Source organism: Diorhabda sublineata, chromosome 1 (genome assembly GCF_026230105.1).
Source record: "Diorhabda sublineata isolate icDioSubl1.1 chromosome 1, icDioSubl1.1, whole genome shotgun sequence".
NCBI lineage: Eukaryota > Metazoa > Arthropoda > Insecta > Coleoptera > Chrysomelidae > Diorhabda > Diorhabda sublineata.
Genome location: NC_079474.1, coordinates 22170049 through 22191787, shown reverse-complemented (window position 1 = coordinate 22191787; position 21739 = coordinate 22170049). Strand labels below are relative to the sequence as shown.

The following is a 21739-nucleotide window of genomic DNA, read 5'->3' as shown; positions in this document are numbered from 1 at the left end:
CTTTGAATTTTGGCAAAAATTGTTCCAATCGTACATTCAATATCACTATAAATAACAAACAAATACCTATAAAGAGTTGCCCAATTAGTTTCTTTTACTAAATTTGTAAGAGACAATGTTTTTTTCTTCAAATTCCAATTAGAGAGCTCAAATGCAATTACTTTTAGTCCTAGAATTAAAAGTGTAGCTAAGCAACGAGCAAATTTTTGGACGGTAAGGAATTGATGGCTATCGCACCTAAAAATAATACAAAAATGTCAACATTTTTTGATGAATGGAGAAAAATACGATATTAGTAAAAGTCATAAAGGACATAATACATTATCCAAATATTTCACGAAATTAAAATATGAAATACCAAAAAACAAAAGAAGTAATATCATATATCAAGTGCCTTGTACTAATTGTGACACTTTCTACATAGGGCAGACATCTCAGTATTTAGAAAGTAGACTAAGAGGTCATCAATACGATAAAAAAGATAAAACTGCATTAACGAACCATGAAATATAAAAAAAAAAACATAAATTCAATTATAAAGATTTAAAAATTTTTTAATCGGAATCTAATACATGAATTAATTTTTCTAAGAGAAGAACTTAATTTCTATTTTGATTTTATTATATATATATATATATATATATATATATATATATATATATATATATATATATATTGTTATGGTATGATAATGTGTAATGTTTATTTTTATAAATTTTTTTTAAATAAAATCAGATTTTAATTTGGGCGCCATTAATAATTATTTGAATTTCTTTATTTTATTATGTTATTATAATTATTTTTTATTCTCAGGCTATTATATTGGGAGGTCAAATTAAAAAATTTTATTGCGATAAATTGTTATGGTTATAAGGTCAGATGATAATATTTTTAAGACCGGGTCTGTTCTTTATAATGAATAAAATATTCAAAATATACAATTTCTTAACTAGCTATTACAATTATTTTATTTTACAAACATTCATTCATTCATTCATAGTCGTAATTACACTCATAAAACTAAATTATATGGAAATGTGAACTCAAATATTATATACTAAAAGAAATACTTAAACTTAATAGAACAGTACCTTAAGTGTTTGTTATGTTGTATTTTTAATTTTTTTTTAATTGGAAATTGTTACGGCCTTGCAGAATAAACAGATACTCCGCTGTAGTTCCACTCTTGTTCTTTTCCTTTTCACAACTTCTTTATCTTGGAAATTGTCCCTTTGTGAGTATTCTTACTTATTTCACTTTATTTAATTGTTTTCACTAATTTCTTATTACTACACTTATACAATTATTAATTATCAATCCTTTGAATATTTTATGCCTTTTTTATAAAGATTTTAATTTTTTAAATTTCAATTAAAATTATTTTACTCTTTTTTCTCTTGCAAAAAAAATCTTTCTTTTCTCGTTCTTGATTCTTTTCTTAATTGTTTTTTTTTAACCAATGATATTTATTTTAAAAGTTAGTTACTAAATTGTAATTTCTAAATTTTTAAATTATTGTGACTTTATTCAAATAATATTTTTCTATAATTTCTTTGTTGTATTTATTTCATTCCTATGTTATTAATTTTATCATTGCAGTTGTCAAAATTTTTATATTTTATCATTTATAACCTTAAAATTTATGTTGGTATGTCACACAAATTTTTGAAGTTGGTGCTCCTGCTTTTATCTGTCAATTTATGGATTAAATTCTTTGATTATACAGGATTTGTCAAAATTAAATGATAATTTAGAATATAATGTTGGCCAAAACTTAATATAAAGAATGTTATTTATTTTATTGTGATAAACTGCTCTAAGTAACCGAATAACAGAACTGAACTCATTGCTTTATTTATATCTTATTATTATTTAATAATTTATTTTGAATATATTCATACCGTAACAATATATATATATATATATATATATATATATATATATATATATATATATAAATTTCTTAATTTTCACAATTCAAAAGAACGTGGAATTTTGGGGGTATGGGGGAGATCAACTCCCGCAACAACATCAACTCCACTGATAAAGCGGAGCTATAGAGCTAGAATTTATGATGGGGAAGAGTTGGTGGGATTCATACTGAACACACTGGTAACTGCACCAATGCAAATACAATTCACATCATAGTTCTATTAGCCTAAAAATATTAATTCTGAAATTTTGTTGTATAGTACTTCGCGAATCGAAAGATATTAAAGTTATTGCTAGTTTGACTTTTAAAATTAGAAGAGTTTTCAATAAATCCAAAAACAAAAAATCCAATCTCACAAAAACAGTTTGTATATGCATATGATCTTCCAATACACAATTTATCTAGTACTTAACAGATTTTTAATGGAGCAATCTTCTCAGAGATCTAAATTTATCCAAAGAGAAATCTTAAATACGGAGCTCGAAATTGAAGCATCGACATTAAACTCAATTGGAAATCGATATTACTGCTCTTATATATCTTAATCCCTTTATATATTTCAATCCAACAGATAGACCCTGAGACTATTGTAATGAATTCAAAATGTTGTGAGTAGAAAGGGTCATGATCAAACCAACTGATTACTGACTATTTACTTGTATAAGACAAGTTTGAGCGATGGTTTACTCTACAACGCAAAGATATTTTGTTACTAGTAGGTTATGGGGTTCAAATGAATTAACAGCGTGGATGTTGTAAAACGTGATGTAATCATGGTCCAGGTTTCAAGTTTTTAAGAGAAGCCAAATTCAAAGAGAAGATATTGTGAATGTGGTTATCAAGAACCCAAACCCTAAAACCCGGATCACTGGAAATGGAAAATATTTTTTGTCGACTTGTGTTATTGCACGTTTCATACATTCTGTACAACGGTGTGAGTAATAGTAGACACCTGCGTCAAAACAGAAATATTCATACTTCTCCGATATTTTCCAACAAGAGCACTTTAGTGGTTGTTGAGGTGTAATATTGGATTACGGTGAAACCTGGACTTCTCTCAGATAAGTTTTAATTTTACCATTACATCTCAACTACTTTTATCAAAAGTATACACCAAATTACATTTAAAACGAAGGATATTGTATACTTCCGATCTTGTTATTCATTATAAGGTGTAGTAATTCAAACAGATTAAGATACATTTAAAAAAAAATTGACCAACTAAACCGACTTTAATTTAATGGATAATTCTAATAATTATTATTTCATTCTCCTATCTGATTTCGGTTTTTAATAGTCGGTCGGAAATTACAGATAAATATAAAGCAAAATATGAGCTTAAACTTTTCGAATTTCATCAGAAACGTGGAAACAGCGTTCCATTAAGTTCCAATTTGAATCAGTTCTGTGTTGAAAATATTTCATTTGCTAATCAAATTTGGCATAGTTTTAATTAGATGACAAGAAACAGCTGTTCAACTTCGTCGCAACCGTTTAGGTTTATTAGTTACTTCAGTAAACTAGAATTATTCTAAATCTCTTCGGAATACGATACAAAGCAGTTCCGTAACCATATTATTTCACTTGTTACGAAATTAAATGGATAGCGTGAATTGTGTCAATTTTTAAAAATAACTACATACAATTTTGGATTTAGATAGTTTATACGTATAGTTCAAACATTTAAGAATGGATATTGTTGATTGATTCTAATAAATATTATAATGGTATCATAAAATATTTCTTTTAATATTGGTCGTAAATGAATATTGAGTTTACTCTAGTTAGCGAGCCGAGACTGTATAAGACATAAGAATAAGAATAGAACACCATGTCGTGATGGGTTTGACATCTCATTCAAGCGTTATGATTTCTTTAAATTTGGATAAACTCAAGTTAAGGAAAATATTGCTACAAACATAATTTGAAACAAAACAAGACAACTTATAATACTAATAAAAACAAAGAATCATTCATAAAAACCATATTATCTATCGAACTGTTTGTGTTGGTCCTATCTCAGATTGTTGGGTGGGTTATAATGATTTCAGTCGAAAAGCTGGCAGCTGACACACAATTTTTCTTATTTATTAATTTTCAATACATTGGTGAAAATCGAGGTAACTATGAAAGTTGTGTCTTAACTTCCATTAATTTATTCTATTTCATATGAGGGGCAATGATTAATAGTGAATGTAAATGGAAAGGAGTAAATGAATTGTTGATGAAGAGGTTCGTTATGAAACTATCCAATAACGACGCGAAATATACGAAAAAAATTTTACTGTGTGGTTAGGATTGAAGAGATCAATGTCGACGAATACAAATAAGTAGACTGAAGAGAATTCTTCACATGATTAGTTAATCTTTAAACTATTTTAATCAACAATTGAGTCGAATGCTATACTATTGTATTCTCTGAGAAAAATTATATGGAAGTGTAACACTATTATTATACTGTATCTTGAGTGCTAGCTTTGAAATAATTTGTACTGCATCGTTAAGTGATGTATTTGTGAAGAATTAAATTTTAATGAGCAAATTAGGATTTTATTAGAAATGGAACTCACAAAAATCGACTTTTATTGGAATTATAGTATATTTTCTCATTATATCCTTTTTATTCACATTCTTTCAATCATTGAAACATCTTAGTATATTTATTCAGTTAAATACTTGATAGCTGTCCCAAAAACTTTATGTTTATATATTTAGCTGCGTAAAATGAATTACTTTTTCTTATTATATAGACGAATGCATCAGCACAAATGACATGCATCAGCACAAATGATAGATTAAACAATTACAACTATCTCAATACTGGATGGTTCTATTATGACATTGTACAGAGTAAACAGACGAGTAGGTACATGTTCCAATATCCTTGATAAAGCAAATGTGATTTGCTTATAAATGACTCATTGATTATATTATTGTTGCCAATTTTAAGGAGAGGTCCAGTCAAAAATTATTAATACTATTATTCATTAATTGATAAACATCTTATAAAATATGGAAAATTTGTAGGAATTAGATATCACAACAAAAAGATCATGGAGTTATAAATACCACTCCTCAAATTTTATTTAAAAAAAAACAACTTTATTTACTCAAAAAACAAGCTACAATTTTACAAATATTGAAGCAACTCAATTAATTTCAATGATTGAGTTAACAAAATTCATGCGATGAATGAATGAACAAAATTCATTACGATGGTATTTACAACAATTTCTATTTATATTGAAATAAATTAGTAAGTATTTATGAATTGATATTCAGATCTGATAATAGATCTATGCTGCTCTCCCAGATTCAAAAAGCGCTAGTACGTTTTGAACCTACCTATAAATGTATCCAGCTTTCCAAAGAAAGTCAGAGGATACTCGAAGAATTCCTAATATCTACAAGTAACCGAGACAAACATATATAATAATTCTTAGAATGAAACCCACCCAAAAGCTGAATTTGCTGTCTGATTTTGGGACCTTGGAAGGATAGAGTGGATATAAGTGAAGCTCGGAAGCTTATCTCAAAGCTGAGGAGACAATTCCTGGTGAAAATATTATATACATAGGACTAGATCCATGATTCGTCGCCTATCACGATCTTATAAACGTCTTAAAAAGCACCGCGAATGAATTTTGAATTATGCGGGATTCAAAGCGAACAAATTTTTTTGAGAGTATGCGAGTGGAACTAATGTCCAAGTAAGCCTCAATCACAAGTTATGTCACATGACGATCTTGCAATATCAATTTATGCACAGCATCGATAATGTCTGGCACGAAAACCAATTTTGGACCATCACGAACTTCATCGTGTAGCAAATTACGGCCACTATTCAATTCGGTAAACCAGGGAAACACGGTGGCTCGAGATGTTGCTTCATCACCAAAAGTCGAAGCGAGTTGATTGGTTTGATCCACGTCGAAGTCATAGAAAATAGAAAAGACAACACATTCGAGTATGTTCACCATTAAAAATGTGAAAGTTTCTGATTTATAGATGGCAATGTCAGATTTGACATATTCACATAAAAATTATTGTGATATAAATTTGGTTGTACTGAAAAAAAGGACTTACAGCAACGAAAAAGAAAGGATAAATGTATCAACATATTTCATATTTTGATACTTCCTAGCATGGAAAGCGCTATCAATTTACTAGTCTTGGATTTGATGAGGAAAGGAGTTCAGGCGAAAAGAAGTTATAAATAAATAATATCATGTTTGCTGACATATCTGAAGTTTCAGACGAGTTTATTGGAGTTTAAAAATGAATGATCATTTGTTACAATTGACAATGAGCATATAGCTTTTCAATTCCATTGACTATTCCAGATATACATTTCGAAAAAATGTGGACTGAAATTGGTATTATTATTTGACGTTTTAATAAAATATTCCATTATTGCTAATCTAAATGTTGGCATATCTACCAAGGATTCTTTTGTTGAACCTTCCACTATCCCTATTCACGATACACACCGGAGCCTTACAATAAATAATTGGTTTATTAGTAGACCTCTCAACAAAGCGAACACTTTCAATGGCACACAAAAACTGATAAATTTGTAAAATCACAAAACACAACGTGAGTACTGACCTTTAAAAGAAGAATGGGGACAACATACGCTTTAAAATGCCAAGAAACAATATCATGCGAATACTGAAGTAAAGTATACCCTAAAAATAGAAGTAATTTCAAGCCAATAGTCAAATTTTAGGCACCCCTATCCGCCGCTGCTCTGTGTCGGTTCTTATGCAGGACATCCTGTTCATATAAATATACAGGCTTTCTATAAAAATGTAACCTTGTCTTTATGATAGGTAAAACACTGAAAAATGATTTAAATTTGGTTGTTAATAAAATTCCGTAACGTCATTCGTATTCAGATACTGCAGAAAAATATTTAGACATCTTTTACAATTCTGTTGAAACAACTGGCAACATTGTGATTATACTATTATGTTTTGATAGCTCATACATACAGTATATTTTTCAGTAAAACTATATATCGATTTCGCAATTATGAAGTAATAACCTAGGCTGGTATAAAGTAATGATAAAGTTTTCCCCTAGGTTTATTGTCAGTATGTCTTTCATCCAAGTACGGATTTCAAATCAACTTACCGAAACAAGCCCTCCATTCTCACAAGGAACATCCAAGTAGTTGAAACGAAGTTCTATATTTTGATCTGGTTCACTGAAAATATAAATACCACACGCTTGACCATCAACAGATAATGCTTTGTGATAAAATTCACCCTCTTCCGATGTCATATGTATACAGTCTGTAACAAAAATGAATCAATTAATACTCACTAAAAATGTATATATTTAATCATAAAATATATAAAAATTAAATTTAGATATGTTTCGTAGAATAAGGATATTAGGTATAAAACAAATCTACGAAGTCTTTCAGCATTTACACAAAATTGAATAAATTATATTTGATTAATTCAAATAAAAATCCAAAAGAGAAATTGATATGTTACTGTTAAGCCATAAAGCCATAATAACCAATCCCTTTAACCATTCTATTAGCACTACAGAGACTTCCCATATTTGAAACTGAATTGTGCACATATTGCTCGGAAACCATAATACTTCTTCAACTCTATGAATCCAACTAAGAAGACTATGGTCTTGTACACATGGGGGTGTTTTCTGTACCTTGACACTACTATCATTTGTTGATGATAAAGCGAATTGCAACTCGCTTATTTTCCTAATTAGTTGCTTTTCAATTCAAGTGTCCTCTGGCTAGACTTCGACCCGGTGTTGCCGGGCTCTAATTCATATCTACTCAATCTGTTTTCAGCTGTTTCATTATCGATTCTAATTTGGTAACTTCGTCTTAGTGAATTTTGTGAATTCCTAGGTTTATTGAATGGTTCCTTAGAGTTTTCAATAGTAAAAATCGATGATGTGTTGCAGACTGCCTTGACCTAGAGACCTTAAAAGGCTCCGGTTTTACTAAACTGCCTAAAATACGTCTGTTGTTATGGTTCATGTCTCTTATTGAATCAATTTAATAATTCAGTGCGAAGCTTCTTAATCAACTGATCAGTTAGTTATTCCATTGTTAAGTGAACGATATAGCAGCTCCACAAAAATATCATAAAATGTATTTGGCTAAGTCTATTTCTGTAATTATATGTAGTACTAGGAGTATATTGCTATAGATTTGATTTATAGAACACGTGATTAGAACAATTTTGTTGTTAGCGACTGTAAAATTATAACTGTACACAGAGTTATTATGAAGTGATGCAGTGATGATGATCATAAAATGTTCATTTTTGAGAATAAGGAAAAAAAGAGACGAAAAAAAACTGCGAGAATTGATAGGAAACAAATTGATCTTTATTTTGGATATATGAAAAGAGAACCTTATGAAAAGAAAGGATAGAAATCAGGGGGACCCAGTTCTTGTGAGATCAACCCATCATATGACAAAAGGAATTAGGAACAATCGGTTGAATTTGAACAATTTCATTATATTTGGGTCGTAATAGAACTTGAAACCTCACAATTGAATAGAAGGACAATAGAAAAAACTAGTTTGTTGATCTAGTTTGGAGATTACTGATTCAAGTCCTTGCATTTTTTTTTCAGGAAATTGGAGCTTGTAATTGAGATACGCCATTTTTAACAATGAAGAACATTCAAAAGAAAACGCTCGACCAGTTGAAAGCCACATTAATGGAAAACTACCAGTAATGCTAGTAAGAGTGAGTCAGAGCAAAGATAAGAGCTCCGTTAAGTGAAAAATTCGTTTTATTATTTTCCTCACCTATCTTGAGTATTTTCGACTAATTTAGTTAGTCTTTTAATAATCCAAATCTCTCGTAATTCATAACCTTCCTTCACTTCCTTTCTACGCAATATACCTACGCTATTAAATATCCATGCTAAAATTTCTAAATATTCTTTGATGTTATGTATTATAATATAATTAGGTAGAAAGTTGAAGCGCCTTATTCTAAAGCGACAAATCGTTGATCTCTCTAATAAAACGAAGTTTGTAATTTAAGTTTATATCGATGTTGGTTACTAAACTTCTTCGTGAATATTTTTATTGAGTGAAGAATAAACCAGATTATGAGAATTCGGAGAGTCATTAAAATAAAGGTCATGTTTATTACGCCTGGAATTAATTGATGAAATTTGAGTCATAAATCAATATTATTCCTGTTAAAAACAGAGCTCATGAGAAATGATAATATGGTGATAAACAGTTTATAATAATATCAATAATTATAATTTGTGTAAATTAGAGCATGAAAATATTATCACTTTGATTGTTCTAATCTGTTGTATACTAAATTGAAACCTTGTTTATGAAGGATGTTTCTAACTTCAGGTAGTCGCTGCCCGTATCGAATCAGTATGGCTACGAGGATTGTCTGCAAAGTTACCGACCTAGCATAAAAATTAAACATTTTTTCCATAATCATTTCGATTTTCCAACATAATCTCCTTTTAAGTATTTTCATTTAGTCCAACGATGCTCTAGCGTTTTTAGGCATTTCCAAATAATCGCTGCCATCTTTCTCCAATAACGTCCTCTCCTGTAAGTGAATATGGTGGATATTATCAGAACAGAACAGAATATAATATGATGTGGTCAATATAACATATACTAGTATAAAATTTTCAACATGTGAAGTGAAACAGTCGTGTAAATCAATGTTGTTTGTGAAAGCTGTAATATAATGATTACTAATGAGAGATAATGTTGGAATTGTGACTTCTAAGAATAAAGTTGCTATTAAAGCAAGAGTTATAGAATATGTAAATCATTATGACCATGCATGTCATCAATACTAGCCGCCATTGAGTATTAATTTTTTTTTTGCGATACCAATCAACACTCAAAATAAACTTGATGATATTAGAGTGTTAGACTCGAACTTTGGCAAAAACAAATTGTAACTTTTAATAGTGACAGTAATGCAGTGTTGGTAATACGTATGTGGTGTGGTAGAACAAAAAATAGGTATAGGAAGATTTCCTGGTTAACATAGAAGTAGCACCAAGCATCAATACACTTCACAAACTCTAAATCAGTCAAGCCGCGAAGTTAAAATTGCTCGGAACGCGATGCTACTTCTTATCTCCTTATGTTATGTACAGGAATCCATTTAGCAGCTATATCGCCACACTATCAGATTTTTCAAATACATAATTAGAATTGGACTTTATTCCATTAACATGAGGGTTTTCTGAAATTGACGTTTTAACTAATGTTCAATGGTTATTACACTAATTATTAATTATTAAAACTTCGAATTTGGATTTTCAAAAACAAAATTTTGGGCTTTTCTGTGTATTCTTCTATTGAATTTTGTTTCTTGTTTTGGTTTTTGCAACATTTTTGTAGAGTTTTCTTGATTTTCTTCTTAAAAATCCATCCCAGAATTAATAAAATTATTGCTAGTAAACATAAACTACCAGAAATTTTGGTATAGTGGTTGGATGCTGAAATTTTTAGTGGTATAAGTTAATTCGTCATTTTGTTTATTTTGTGAATATTTTCTAAATTGATTTTTTCCATTTTGGGTGTTTTGTATTCTGGAGTCGTATCGCATTTTCCCGTGATTGCTTTGGGAAGAATTAGTGGTTTTCCTTGCTGTATTTCGACGTCGTTGAAGAATTTTTTTTGCGTTGATTTCTATTTGGCATGACTTTGATATATATATATTAGTGTAGGTTTTTTTTACTTCTAGATATTTTTCTGTGTAGTATTTGGAAAAAACCTTTTCCATTTTTACTGGAATAATAATTATCTCGTCTTGTGTAATTTTTTCAGTAAGTGATTCTTCTAATTATTAATTTATTTTCTGGTAACTTTTGATCGATTGGTTTTCGAGGAGAAGTAGTCGTAAGAAGAGGGGTCTTCAATGCAGAAATATACATTTTCTAGTAGTGCACAGATTTATTCTATAAATTGTTGATTCGACTTGTTTCGTGCCAGATAGGAATATTTTAGGGAGAATATTTTGTTGTTTTGGATGATGGGAAAGAGGTGATATAATTTGAGGACTTCGGCTTTGATATATGTATAGCTAAAATTAATTTATTATTAGCAAACGAAGCTTGAGTGCCTAAACATTGGTAGTATGTTAGAATGTTTTGAAATTTTGTCTCGGTTGTCAGGGTTAAATTTTCCTTAAATATTCTAACGTTTTTTGTAACTCTTGACTAGGGATAATAGAAGGATGAAGTGCGTTTAGTTTTGCAAAAGCAGCTTTGGAAATTATCTAAGAATGTGATAACATTTTGACAGTCTAGATTTATTTGTGAAATAATTGCTTGAAAGGTTGTTAAATATTCGTGGGGTTCGGTGATTGTTTTTCACACGCTGATTTGAAACTTTTCGAGAGAATTTTTCTTGATTTTTTGATAAGATGCGAGTTGTTACATTATAATTTTTCATAGGATTTTTAGAAAGTGAACTTTGTAAGTTTATTTCCGTAATCATATTTTGTTGGTTTGTTTTTAGAATTACAGTGTTAGTTGTTCAGTATTTCCTCAAGGTCAGGACTATAAAGTTGAGGAATTTAGTCAGGATTTGTACGAAGTTTTCTATTATTTCATCCGCATCTCCTACGTTAATTATTATTGATTCATTATCCAGAGCATTCAATTCTAAGCATGGATTTCTACTTAGGGCATCTGCGGCTGAGTTCGACGATCCTTTTTTATATTTGATGACGTAATCGTACTCTTCCAATTTCAATCTCCATCTGACTAGCATAGAATTCTGGTCTTTCATAGAGAAAAGTAATTGCAGTGGCTTGTGGTCCGAATACATTTTGAATTTCCGGTCGAAAATGTATGGGCGAAAGTATTTGCAGCTCCATACTATTGCCAGGAGTTCTTTTGGGATCGTCGAATAGTTTATTTCGGCTGGATTGAGGGTTCTTGATGCATAGCAGATAGGGTGGTTATTTTGTAAAAGAACTGCGTTATTTCGTACTTAGAACTATCCATTTTTACTTCAAATTCTTCATCGAAATCCGAATAAATTAAAACTAGTTCAGGCGTTAAAATATTTTTACATGTTTCAAAACAATCGTTTTTCTTAAGGCATAGGTTTTCTGATTTTGGCAAATTTTTTCATAAATTTAAGGTGGTAACCTAATATTTCTAGAGATTGTATTTCTTATTCTGAGACTGTTTACTTGTTAGAAAATTCAATTTATGGACTAAAGAAAAGCTCCAAATGCTGAAACCAAAAATTTGATTATTGATATAAAATTGAAAATGATCACTGTTTGTATTCCAAATGTCTAGATCAAAACAAATTATATGTATTGCTTTCTGTGGATGATTTGCTCATATTAGGGACAGACGCATTAGAAATTGATAAGCTCAAACAAACTTTTGATGAGAAATTTGCATGAAGGATTTAGGTATTACATCTCCGTATTTAGGGATTGATGTGAAGCAAGATTTCAGATTTAAGTCAAGAAAATTATTTGAAAAGTTTTGAAAAAGTATGGGATGCAAGATTGTTACCTTGTATGTACACCGATTGATTTAAATAGAGATTATGATTTTACAATACAGTGGGTGATGTAAAATTGTTGAAAATGGATAAGCAAATTATTGGGAGATTGCTGTATGCAGTTCAAGATTCTAGATCTGATATTTATCAAACTGTGTGTTTCTTGAGTAGATATCAAGATAAAGCAAACAATAGTTTGCTCTTAGCCATGAAACAAGTTTTGAGATATGTTAGGGAAACTCAAAACTCGAAGTTGATTTTCAGAAACACAAATATTTTATGGAGATTTGTAGACCTTCAAAAAGGAGGTGATGCCCAAGAAAGAAAGTCAAATACTAGGATGTACTATATCATGGGCTAGTAGTAAACAGTAGAGGGTTCCAATCTCGTCTACAGAATCAGAATATATTGCTTTTATTTTGCTAATTTTTGTGGCATCTTAGATAAAAAACGTTTAAAAGATTTTTATCTTTTTGATTTAAAACCGTCAATTACTATTTATGAATATAATCAATCGGCAATGAAGATAGCAAATAATTCGGAAAATAATGAAAGATTTAAACACGTTGATATCCGATTTTGTTTTACAAAAGAAAAAATTAATAATAGTTTAATTAGTATTGCGAAAATTGACAGTGGAAACCAACTTGCTGATATATTTACAAAACTAGCTAAACAAGTTAAATTCAAAAAATTCAGAAGCTGTTGAGAATTAACTATCAAATGATTTACTGTTAAAGGCTTAGAAATCATTGCATTTCATTTTGTAGTTTTATATATGTTGTAAGGTAAAATAATTTTATTGAGAGAGGGTATTATAATTAGCCAATAAGATTATTTAACCGTTGTACTACTTTTGTAACATATGTTTAGTTTTTGTTTGTTATAAAAAAAGTGAGTTGTTATATAGCGACGACGTTCAAGTAGACAGCTATCATTTTATACAGATTTTTGTACGCTGCTATTTGAATTAATAAATGTTATAACAAAGGACTCCGATATAAGGAACATATCGTTAACAAAAACATTCATTACGTCTTTTTATCCATCAAATTTCTCTTCTCGGTAGAAAATATCTTATTAAAAGTCTGTCAGTAACACAGTAACACTGTCCGTTTTGCTTCACCTTTTATTTTGTGTTACCTCCATTCAATCAGGGCTAGACCCTGTGATATTTTTTTTTCTAAAATGTCCATTCTCACAAAATTTGAGTGGGTTTTATTTTCGACTTGACTTTCTCGATCAGAAAACTTTTTCGATTTCTCTTTACAAACTAAAAATTCATTTCATGTTTGTAATAGGATATTTTATTCAAAGTGTTATTTAGAGAAATATCATGTTGTCTCGTTCTTAACGTACGCGTTGGGTAACAAAAATTGAGACTGTTCATTTTCCTATTATATTACCTATATAAAATACCTTTTTCTAGTGCACATTATTTTTTGCAAACCAAATGAAACATTTATTATTGGAAATAAATCTATACACTTCATGGATAACATATTCATAATGAAAACATTTTTATTGTATACAAGCCTACCAATCTTAAAAATCATCAGTAATCTGCAAACGTTGCGGGATTCCAGTGAACTTAATATCTTATTTCAATAGTGTGGATCAACTTTTATTGTTCATATTTCCTTTTCCAGGTACACATGAAAAAGGTTATGTGCGAATGGAAGGAGTGAAAGACACTTTACGCAGGAGTTAGGAACATTATTTTTTCTACGACCGTATATACAAAAAAGTTACCAACCCGTTTTTCAAAAATTATTTTATTCCAACAAACATAATAATATACAAAACTTTAACTAAAAATTACTAATTATTATAAATATTAATATTGATAACTCAATTTGTTGTATTCTGTAGACTAGTAAGAATTGCCGGTCCAGTGGAGTTATTTGGTTTCAACTGGAAGGTAGATGACGTCGATGAGGATGGTCACATAAAGATGACGATGACGGCAACAGTTTTAAGTCATTTGTAGTACAGAGAATTTTATTTGATATTTTTTTCTTCTTATTCTCGGATTCCTCCAAATAGCCCTCAGCGACAGTAGTAGACTTCCAGCCACCGAGACGTTTTAGGTTGGTTATTTCTTCGGCAGAGTCTGCTAGGAACGTTGCCGAAGAACGTCTGAAACTGTGTCCTGTATAACGTTCCGGATTAGGTAGGCGTGTGGCGGTGTGGAGTGGTAGGTGGTCGTAAATCTGCGTACTTTTAAATAGTTTCCATCATTTATTTCTTCAGATAAAACAAATGATCTTGACGAATGATTTTTGGAATCAGAAATTTTCACAACAATTAGGTTGCCTTTTTCTTGAATGTCGTCGACAGTGATATTTACAAGCTCGGAACTGCGGAGAGCGCCAGCCAGTGCAAAAATAGTACTCACTTTCATCAGGTATACCTCATCGGGAGCTAGCATAACCCTGGATATATCTTTTTTGGTAAAAACTTGCGCTTTCTGTGCTCGAAAACCAATATTTTTCTGTTTTATTTTTACTGAACTTTTCACCATCTAATAGCGGGACCATAATGTATTAGATTTCAAAACTTTACTTAGGTCTGAAAAATACGCCAGAAATACCTCTTCCTTATAAGTTTTGGCCCCTTTCTCCTTATACCATGTAACAAAATGATCGTATTGCTTCTCATAATTTAGTCTGGAATTGGCAGGTAACAGCTCGGAATTAGCTTCATTTGCAGCTTTCAAAATGGCTTCGGGAAGTTCTTCGTCGGATGAATCCATTAATATTATTGTATCGGATTCGGTTTAATGTTGTTTAATTTAGAAGAAGATTGTTCTTATTCGGTCACTTCCAAGACGTTTTGAACAACTTTGACACTAGTAACAATTACACGCTTGGGTTGCCATAGCAATTGATATCAAACCCGGGAGGTTTGATAGTTGTTTCTCCTTTGAAGAATGTCACTTTCCCGCACTAGTGCGGGAAAGTGACACTTTCAAAACTAAAATTCGTGCGGTAAAGTGGTTTAAAACGCACGGTCGTAGAAAAAAGTTTTTTCGACTATGTGTAATGTTTAGAGGTCAACCGACGGATCTTCCATTTTTTTTCTGTTGTACAATATTTCCACCATGGTCACGATTTTTTACAAATAAATTAATATGGCACTTGCTATTCCATGAGCATAAAAATAATGATTCTTGTTATAGTCACTTTGAAGTTGTTCAACCCGGCAAAAATATGCAGCGTATTTAATTGCACTTAGACTTGCAGACTTGAATCCTTAATTGAAGCTGTGAAAGCACGCTGAATGATTCCATATTTGCAATGAATAATAGAACAGTTTTTAGGTTAGATTAGAAGCAATAAAAGAGAGGCGGCGCTTTGTGCAAATAGGTTTATTCATTAACTACAATATCAAAGCCCACACAATATCTTAAATACATATATGGTTGTATGAAAAATTTGTTATCTTGCGGCAATTCTGGTTTGCTCAATGTAGTAAAGTTTGTTCAAGAGTGGTATATAAGCACTTTAGATTTAGAATACAAAACTTCATTGTTAATCATTTCGTCAATGACAACATATATCCAATCAAAAGGTGGGATAGGAAATGTTAACAAAAATTAGTAGTACTTACATATCTGCTTTTACTCCACGTATTTCAGCCGCAGTAAAGAATTTATTATTAGGAAAGAACGTAGCAATCATGAATGCATATAACTTAGGTAGACTGTTCGATCTTGCTTCAATAAATCCTATTTAGGTCATCATTTCAATTAGAATAGTCTTTAAAACCCTTAAAAAAACACAAATCGCACTAAACAACCAATTACCTCGACTCACAACAACAGAATGCTTACAATTCAATTCAACCTAAATTCATAAATGAGAAGTGATATATAAATTTTTAAATATGTTAAATACTCAAACTACCGACCACTGCAAGGACCCTATTGTGATATTTTTGTAGAGTTATTTAGCAATAAAGAGAAAAAAGCCTGGGTCAGTTTTAAAGCTTTAGTTCATGGTTTTCTTGGAAACCATAGAGCTGAAAAGTTCGAAGAATTAGACGTTATCAAGACCAATATACTGAAAGTATGGTGGAAGACTATATTTGGGGGTTAATAAGAGAAACTTCTACCGAATATGACGGAAAAAATAAGGAAAATCATTTTTAAATTCCTTAACTCCATTTTAGATTTGTTGGCTTTTGATATGTTTCAATAAATCATCTCTTTGTGGATTTTCCTTGTGCTTTCATTGATGTTATACTCATAAAAACATATTTTGTTCTAATTCTTCTTCCTACGTATAAAAGCAATAAAAATGAATAACACAATTCCAAAACTTTTATAAACTCGAAAAAATAAACTCATTTTGGTATATTGAATATTTCCATCCGAAATCTATCAAAATAACAAGATATTTTTTCCATGATAATTTCTAATTTTCATTATAGTCTCTTTTAAATCTATATCCACCTTCCAAATAGTAGTCTTTCTCCCCAGAATAGGCGTTTACGTAGATAACTTTGAATTTAAGCCAGATCTTATGAATATAGTGAGTGGATAGCTTTGAAGTGCATTTCTTGAATTTTTTTTTCCATGGAGATCACTGAAGTGTGAGAAGGTGCGTCGATGTTTTGCAACTGGCCCCTCTCAGCAGATAACAGATTCGCTCTTTTCAATCCTTTTCTCGCTTCGGGTGTATAGTGGGACTAATTTTACTTGAACTGCAACAATAAGGCTTGGGAAATGTTCGTCCGAATGCGCTTTTGGTCCAAAGAAATTAAACGCGGCACTAAACACGTGGGCACCTGCATAATTCTTCAGTTAGTATATGGAACATTCGTCTTTTGAATATGCCGAATGTCTCTTCTATATCTATAACCTTAATCGAACATTCGGTTGATTACTATTTCGTGAACTTTTTGGATGATATCGCTGGCTGATGCAGTTTTTAGTTGTCATAAAAGCTCGTTCAACCACGTTCAAATTCAGGTAAAGAAAATTTTAATGTCGTAAATTAAAGTGTAGAGTCTCCGTACGTAGTATCTAACTCGTCAGTTTTCTCTATTTTCAAAGAAATACTCGAACCTACTGACTTGTACTATTATCAAATAGAAAATAAGGCTACAAAATGATCAAAATTGTAGTGAAAATCTTTCAACACATGCGCAAGCATATTTCCCAACCGGACATTTTCAGGTTGAGGTTATAAACTTTTCAGACAACTCTTGTCTGTTTTTTGATAAACTTGTTGAAATAAATATGTTAATGAAGATTGTTTAATTGATATTAATAGACAGGACATTATTGTATTGACATAAATTGAACCTGTCGAAGTAGTGTCGAGGTGTATGTATAAAGTATGCAATGCACACGGGCGCCATCCTTTAGGAGCGCCAAAACCACCCAAGGTCCAAAAAAATTGCAAGAAATTCACAAATTAAATAAAAATTTGTTTTAAAATGAAAGTTGAGAAATTAAATAGGAATAGGTATAAATATATACGAAATTTTAACAGTAAATAATCCAGTTACTGTCGATTCCTATGCTGCGAGAATTTCTTGATTTTTCCTGTTTAAACTTGAATAATGGCTGGTGCGCTATAAAACCAATGCATTGCTTCATGTTTAGTTCGCTATACCGTGCAGCAAGTGCATAAAAACAAGTAATCCTATCAATTTATAAATTTAAATGTATTTTTATTTTATCGAGTGCTGTGTTGTATAATATTTCCATACTACTGTTTTCAGAAAATTAATTGCTTAATATTGAATATCAACATAGGATACTGGTTATAATCAACTTTTTTTACACAAATATCTTTTTATTAATTGAAATGTCATGTACGAGTTTGAAAAATTAATTGGTTTTTTATCCGTAACTCGCTAAGTTTTTTCTGCATTTATTTAACTTAAGCTGAAAGAAATCCATCAAATTGCTTTTTACTCAAATATACAAATAAGTTGATTCACAATTCCCATAAGTACTAATTATTTATTTATTTTTTCTGGACCGAATCTCAAAATTCTAAATCCGTAATATAAGTAATAGTGAGTGGACCATCTGAAATTTCTAGAAAGGCAATCAATCATGTTAACTTAACGTCCTGACCTGCAGCAAGTGGGGGAGGTGTAGCAGCAAAACAGCGTCTTCTGCTTCAGAGCCTGATGAAGTGATGACACCATCCTCGTCAACAAAGCTTCAAGTAATTCAGCTTGTATAAGAAGTTCGGTAATGTCAGATACCGAAATACCTCCTGCAAATGTCACTCTCGATGAATGCTAGTGTCAATATAATTTCGTCCAGCCCCGTATTGTGGCCCGAAAAAATCATCATATTGGTTGAACGTGGTCGTCCACCCTTGATAGACATAAGGTTTAGCTTTCCTAGTAATAAAGATAAAAAAATGTTTTCGTGCAAATACGAATATATATGAAACGTCAATTTTACACAACAGTTATATTAACACTTGGGTAAATTAAAAAAAAAAAAGATTGGAGACATATACGACTGTGAATGCTCACCACCAGTGGATTTTAGAAACGCAACGAAATATTGGCGCGACGTCTTGGAAAGAAAGACGTTGACCATGATAATGAAAATTTTCTACAAGCTTTTGAGAAGATTGCTTTTCTTGATTTAGTGAAGAAACATCACGTTAGACGATTGGGTAACTCCCAAAAAAATGTGTTAAAATGATACAGCAAATACCGAATGAAATCATTGAATTATTGTCGTATAAAGTAAGGTTGCCAACGGTCAGGAGGAAATTCAAATCAAAACTGTTTGACTATGAACACCAAGATGAGACCCCTGGTGATCCAAAAACCGCCTCTATAATTAGTTTTTTCTCAAAAATTATAGATCAAATTTTAAGCACTCTAAAAAAATGATTCGAGCTATTAAAAGAGTATGATAGTAAATTAAGTGACGGCGATCTTTTAAATTATTTTTCTCTTCTGGAATAACGACTGACATACAGGATAATAAAGATATACAGAGTGTTCGCGAATTTGATGCAAAAAATTCGGGAGGGAGAACGTGAAAATAATAATGTGACATGGAAAAAATTTTCTCGTACGACCACTCGTTTCAATGGATCATTACGTATGTCCATGTAGTGTGTTTGACGGAATAAATAATTCTACACTACTATTAGAACGCCAGGAGCGGTTCATGCCCAATAGTTAACAATCCGTAACTTTTACAGGGATAACCTGTATAATATAAAAATAGCAATAATGTATTTTTCAATGAAGCATTCCTTATTGATCTGAAATCAAATATAATGTTGCTAACATAAGGAGAAAATTGAAATGTAGAAAAGTCTAAAGGTTAGCCTGCAAATTATCAAATAAAATCAAAAAAATATATATAATAAATATTGGAATTGGGTACTTTGCACTTTTACACACTTCCGGAGTCTAGGGAGGACATTTCTTTCAACTTTAAAAAACATTCCAACATTCTGTCTTATATTTTCGTTCCTTATGTTTACCGGTGTTGTATATACCCAAAAAATTAATCCATTATATTCAAATCAGATCCACCTATTGGGAAAAATGTTATTAAGATAATGTTTTGCATCATTTAGGAAATGGGGAGGGGCTCCATCGTGCATGAACCACATGTCTCTGCGAATGATTAGAGGAAATCATTTTGAAGAAATTCTGATTATCGCTGACCATTCAGGTTATTATCACAAAAATATGGACCTACGAAATTATTACCCACTATTCCTGCCCACACGTTAAGACAAAATCGATGTTCATTCTTTGTTTAAACTGTACCATGAGGATTTTCATCTGCCCATACATGTAAATTATGCAAAATAATGAAACCAGCTTCAGTAAACAATACTTTTGCAACAAATGTATTATCTGTTCGTTGTTTATATAGAAACCAACGAGTGTAGGCCAGCCTTGCTGCATAATCCTCTACTTACATGGCATGCACTTTCTGGATATGAAAGGGGTAAAAGAGAAATCTATCAAGAGTTGTCGTTGATACGTTCAATTGTAGTGATATTTTGTGTACGCTAATTATGGGATCAGCATCATTTATATCTAAAGAATTTTGATCTTAAACTGGTGTTAGTATAGTTCGTTGTTGACCTTCGCCACCTTTTTTGAAAGAACATATATCATTTTATTAAAAATAATGGAAACTAGCTGTGATCAACCCCAAAAAAAAGTTCTACATTCGAGTATAATTCTACCCGGAAAGCAATCAGTACACAACCATCTGTCTTTTACAAGTTACCAGAAGCCAAACCATACACCAAATGCAAGCCGGCATATTCACTGAAGGTAAATTTCACCATATTGAAATTTTAAATATGATTTGATAATTATTGATTGGTGTTGGAAATATTGTCAGCAAACTGGCATTAATAAATTTAGACGCTTACGATTTTTAATTGAATATCAGCTTCAGCTTATTTTTGGCAATAGCCTACTAGATGAAAAATAATTATTAATCTCTTTCAAGTTTTTTCTTATCCCAGTAATATGATATTATTTCTTTTTTTCTATGTTATATTCCAGAGTTTCAATTATTGGCGAACTTAATTAGCAGAAATGAAACATGATTATATACCGCGAATGAAGTTGATTGATATTGGTAATAGTTTTTATTTATTCAATGAGCTTTAGCATTTCAGATAGTTCGGCTTGTACTAATATAAGAAAACGAATATAAATTACAAAAGAAATATCATCTGTACTGGTTAACTACTCTGCACAAGGTCGTTAGCCAAGATTATGTTTGCTTATATATGAATGAGGCATAACAGGGATGACAGAATCTTGTGCCTATTCATAAAACTGAGTACTTTTAAGTGGTGGAATTAGAATGCTTTCCATCCAATATAGCATCTATAAAAGAAAAAGACTAATTTCGAACGAATACACAGGCCATTACAGATATTACACCATTGATAAAATTTCTGAATAGTCGGCGAAGAAAATGTTTGTTCGGAGACTTTGGATAAAATTGACTAGAGTTTTACAAAAAAAAACAAATAATTTGGTATATGTTGTTTTATACTGCTTACCCATATCATTTTAGGCAATGTGCTGTACGTGATATTATTTTGAGAAGTAAAAATAATGAAAAAATATTCCCTTGTCTCTTAGATTATCGTACTGAAGGCATCTATTTTGAGTTGAAATGCGATACCGGAATAATTTAAGTACAAAAAAGGGTACAAAAACGAGGAAAATTTCGGGTTCCAAAGATAGAATTATGAAATTTTCACACAAATCCTCACCAAAATAACACAAAATCTTTACGAATA

General features: G+C 30.9%; 1 protein-coding gene across 2 annotated transcripts in view; it reads right to left on the bottom strand.

The window, feature by feature from the left end:
- Positions 1-21739, bottom strand: part of LOC130445721 (corticotropin-releasing factor-binding protein) — an 84110-nt gene that overhangs the window by 24876 nt on the left and 37495 nt on the right. For both annotated transcript variants that reach the window (XM_056781563.1, XM_056781555.1), the window contains one exon: positions 7070-7230. In XM_056781563.1, the coding sequence (XP_056637541.1) occupies positions 7070-7230 (161 nt within the window). The remainder of the gene's footprint in view (positions 1-7069; positions 7231-21739) is intronic.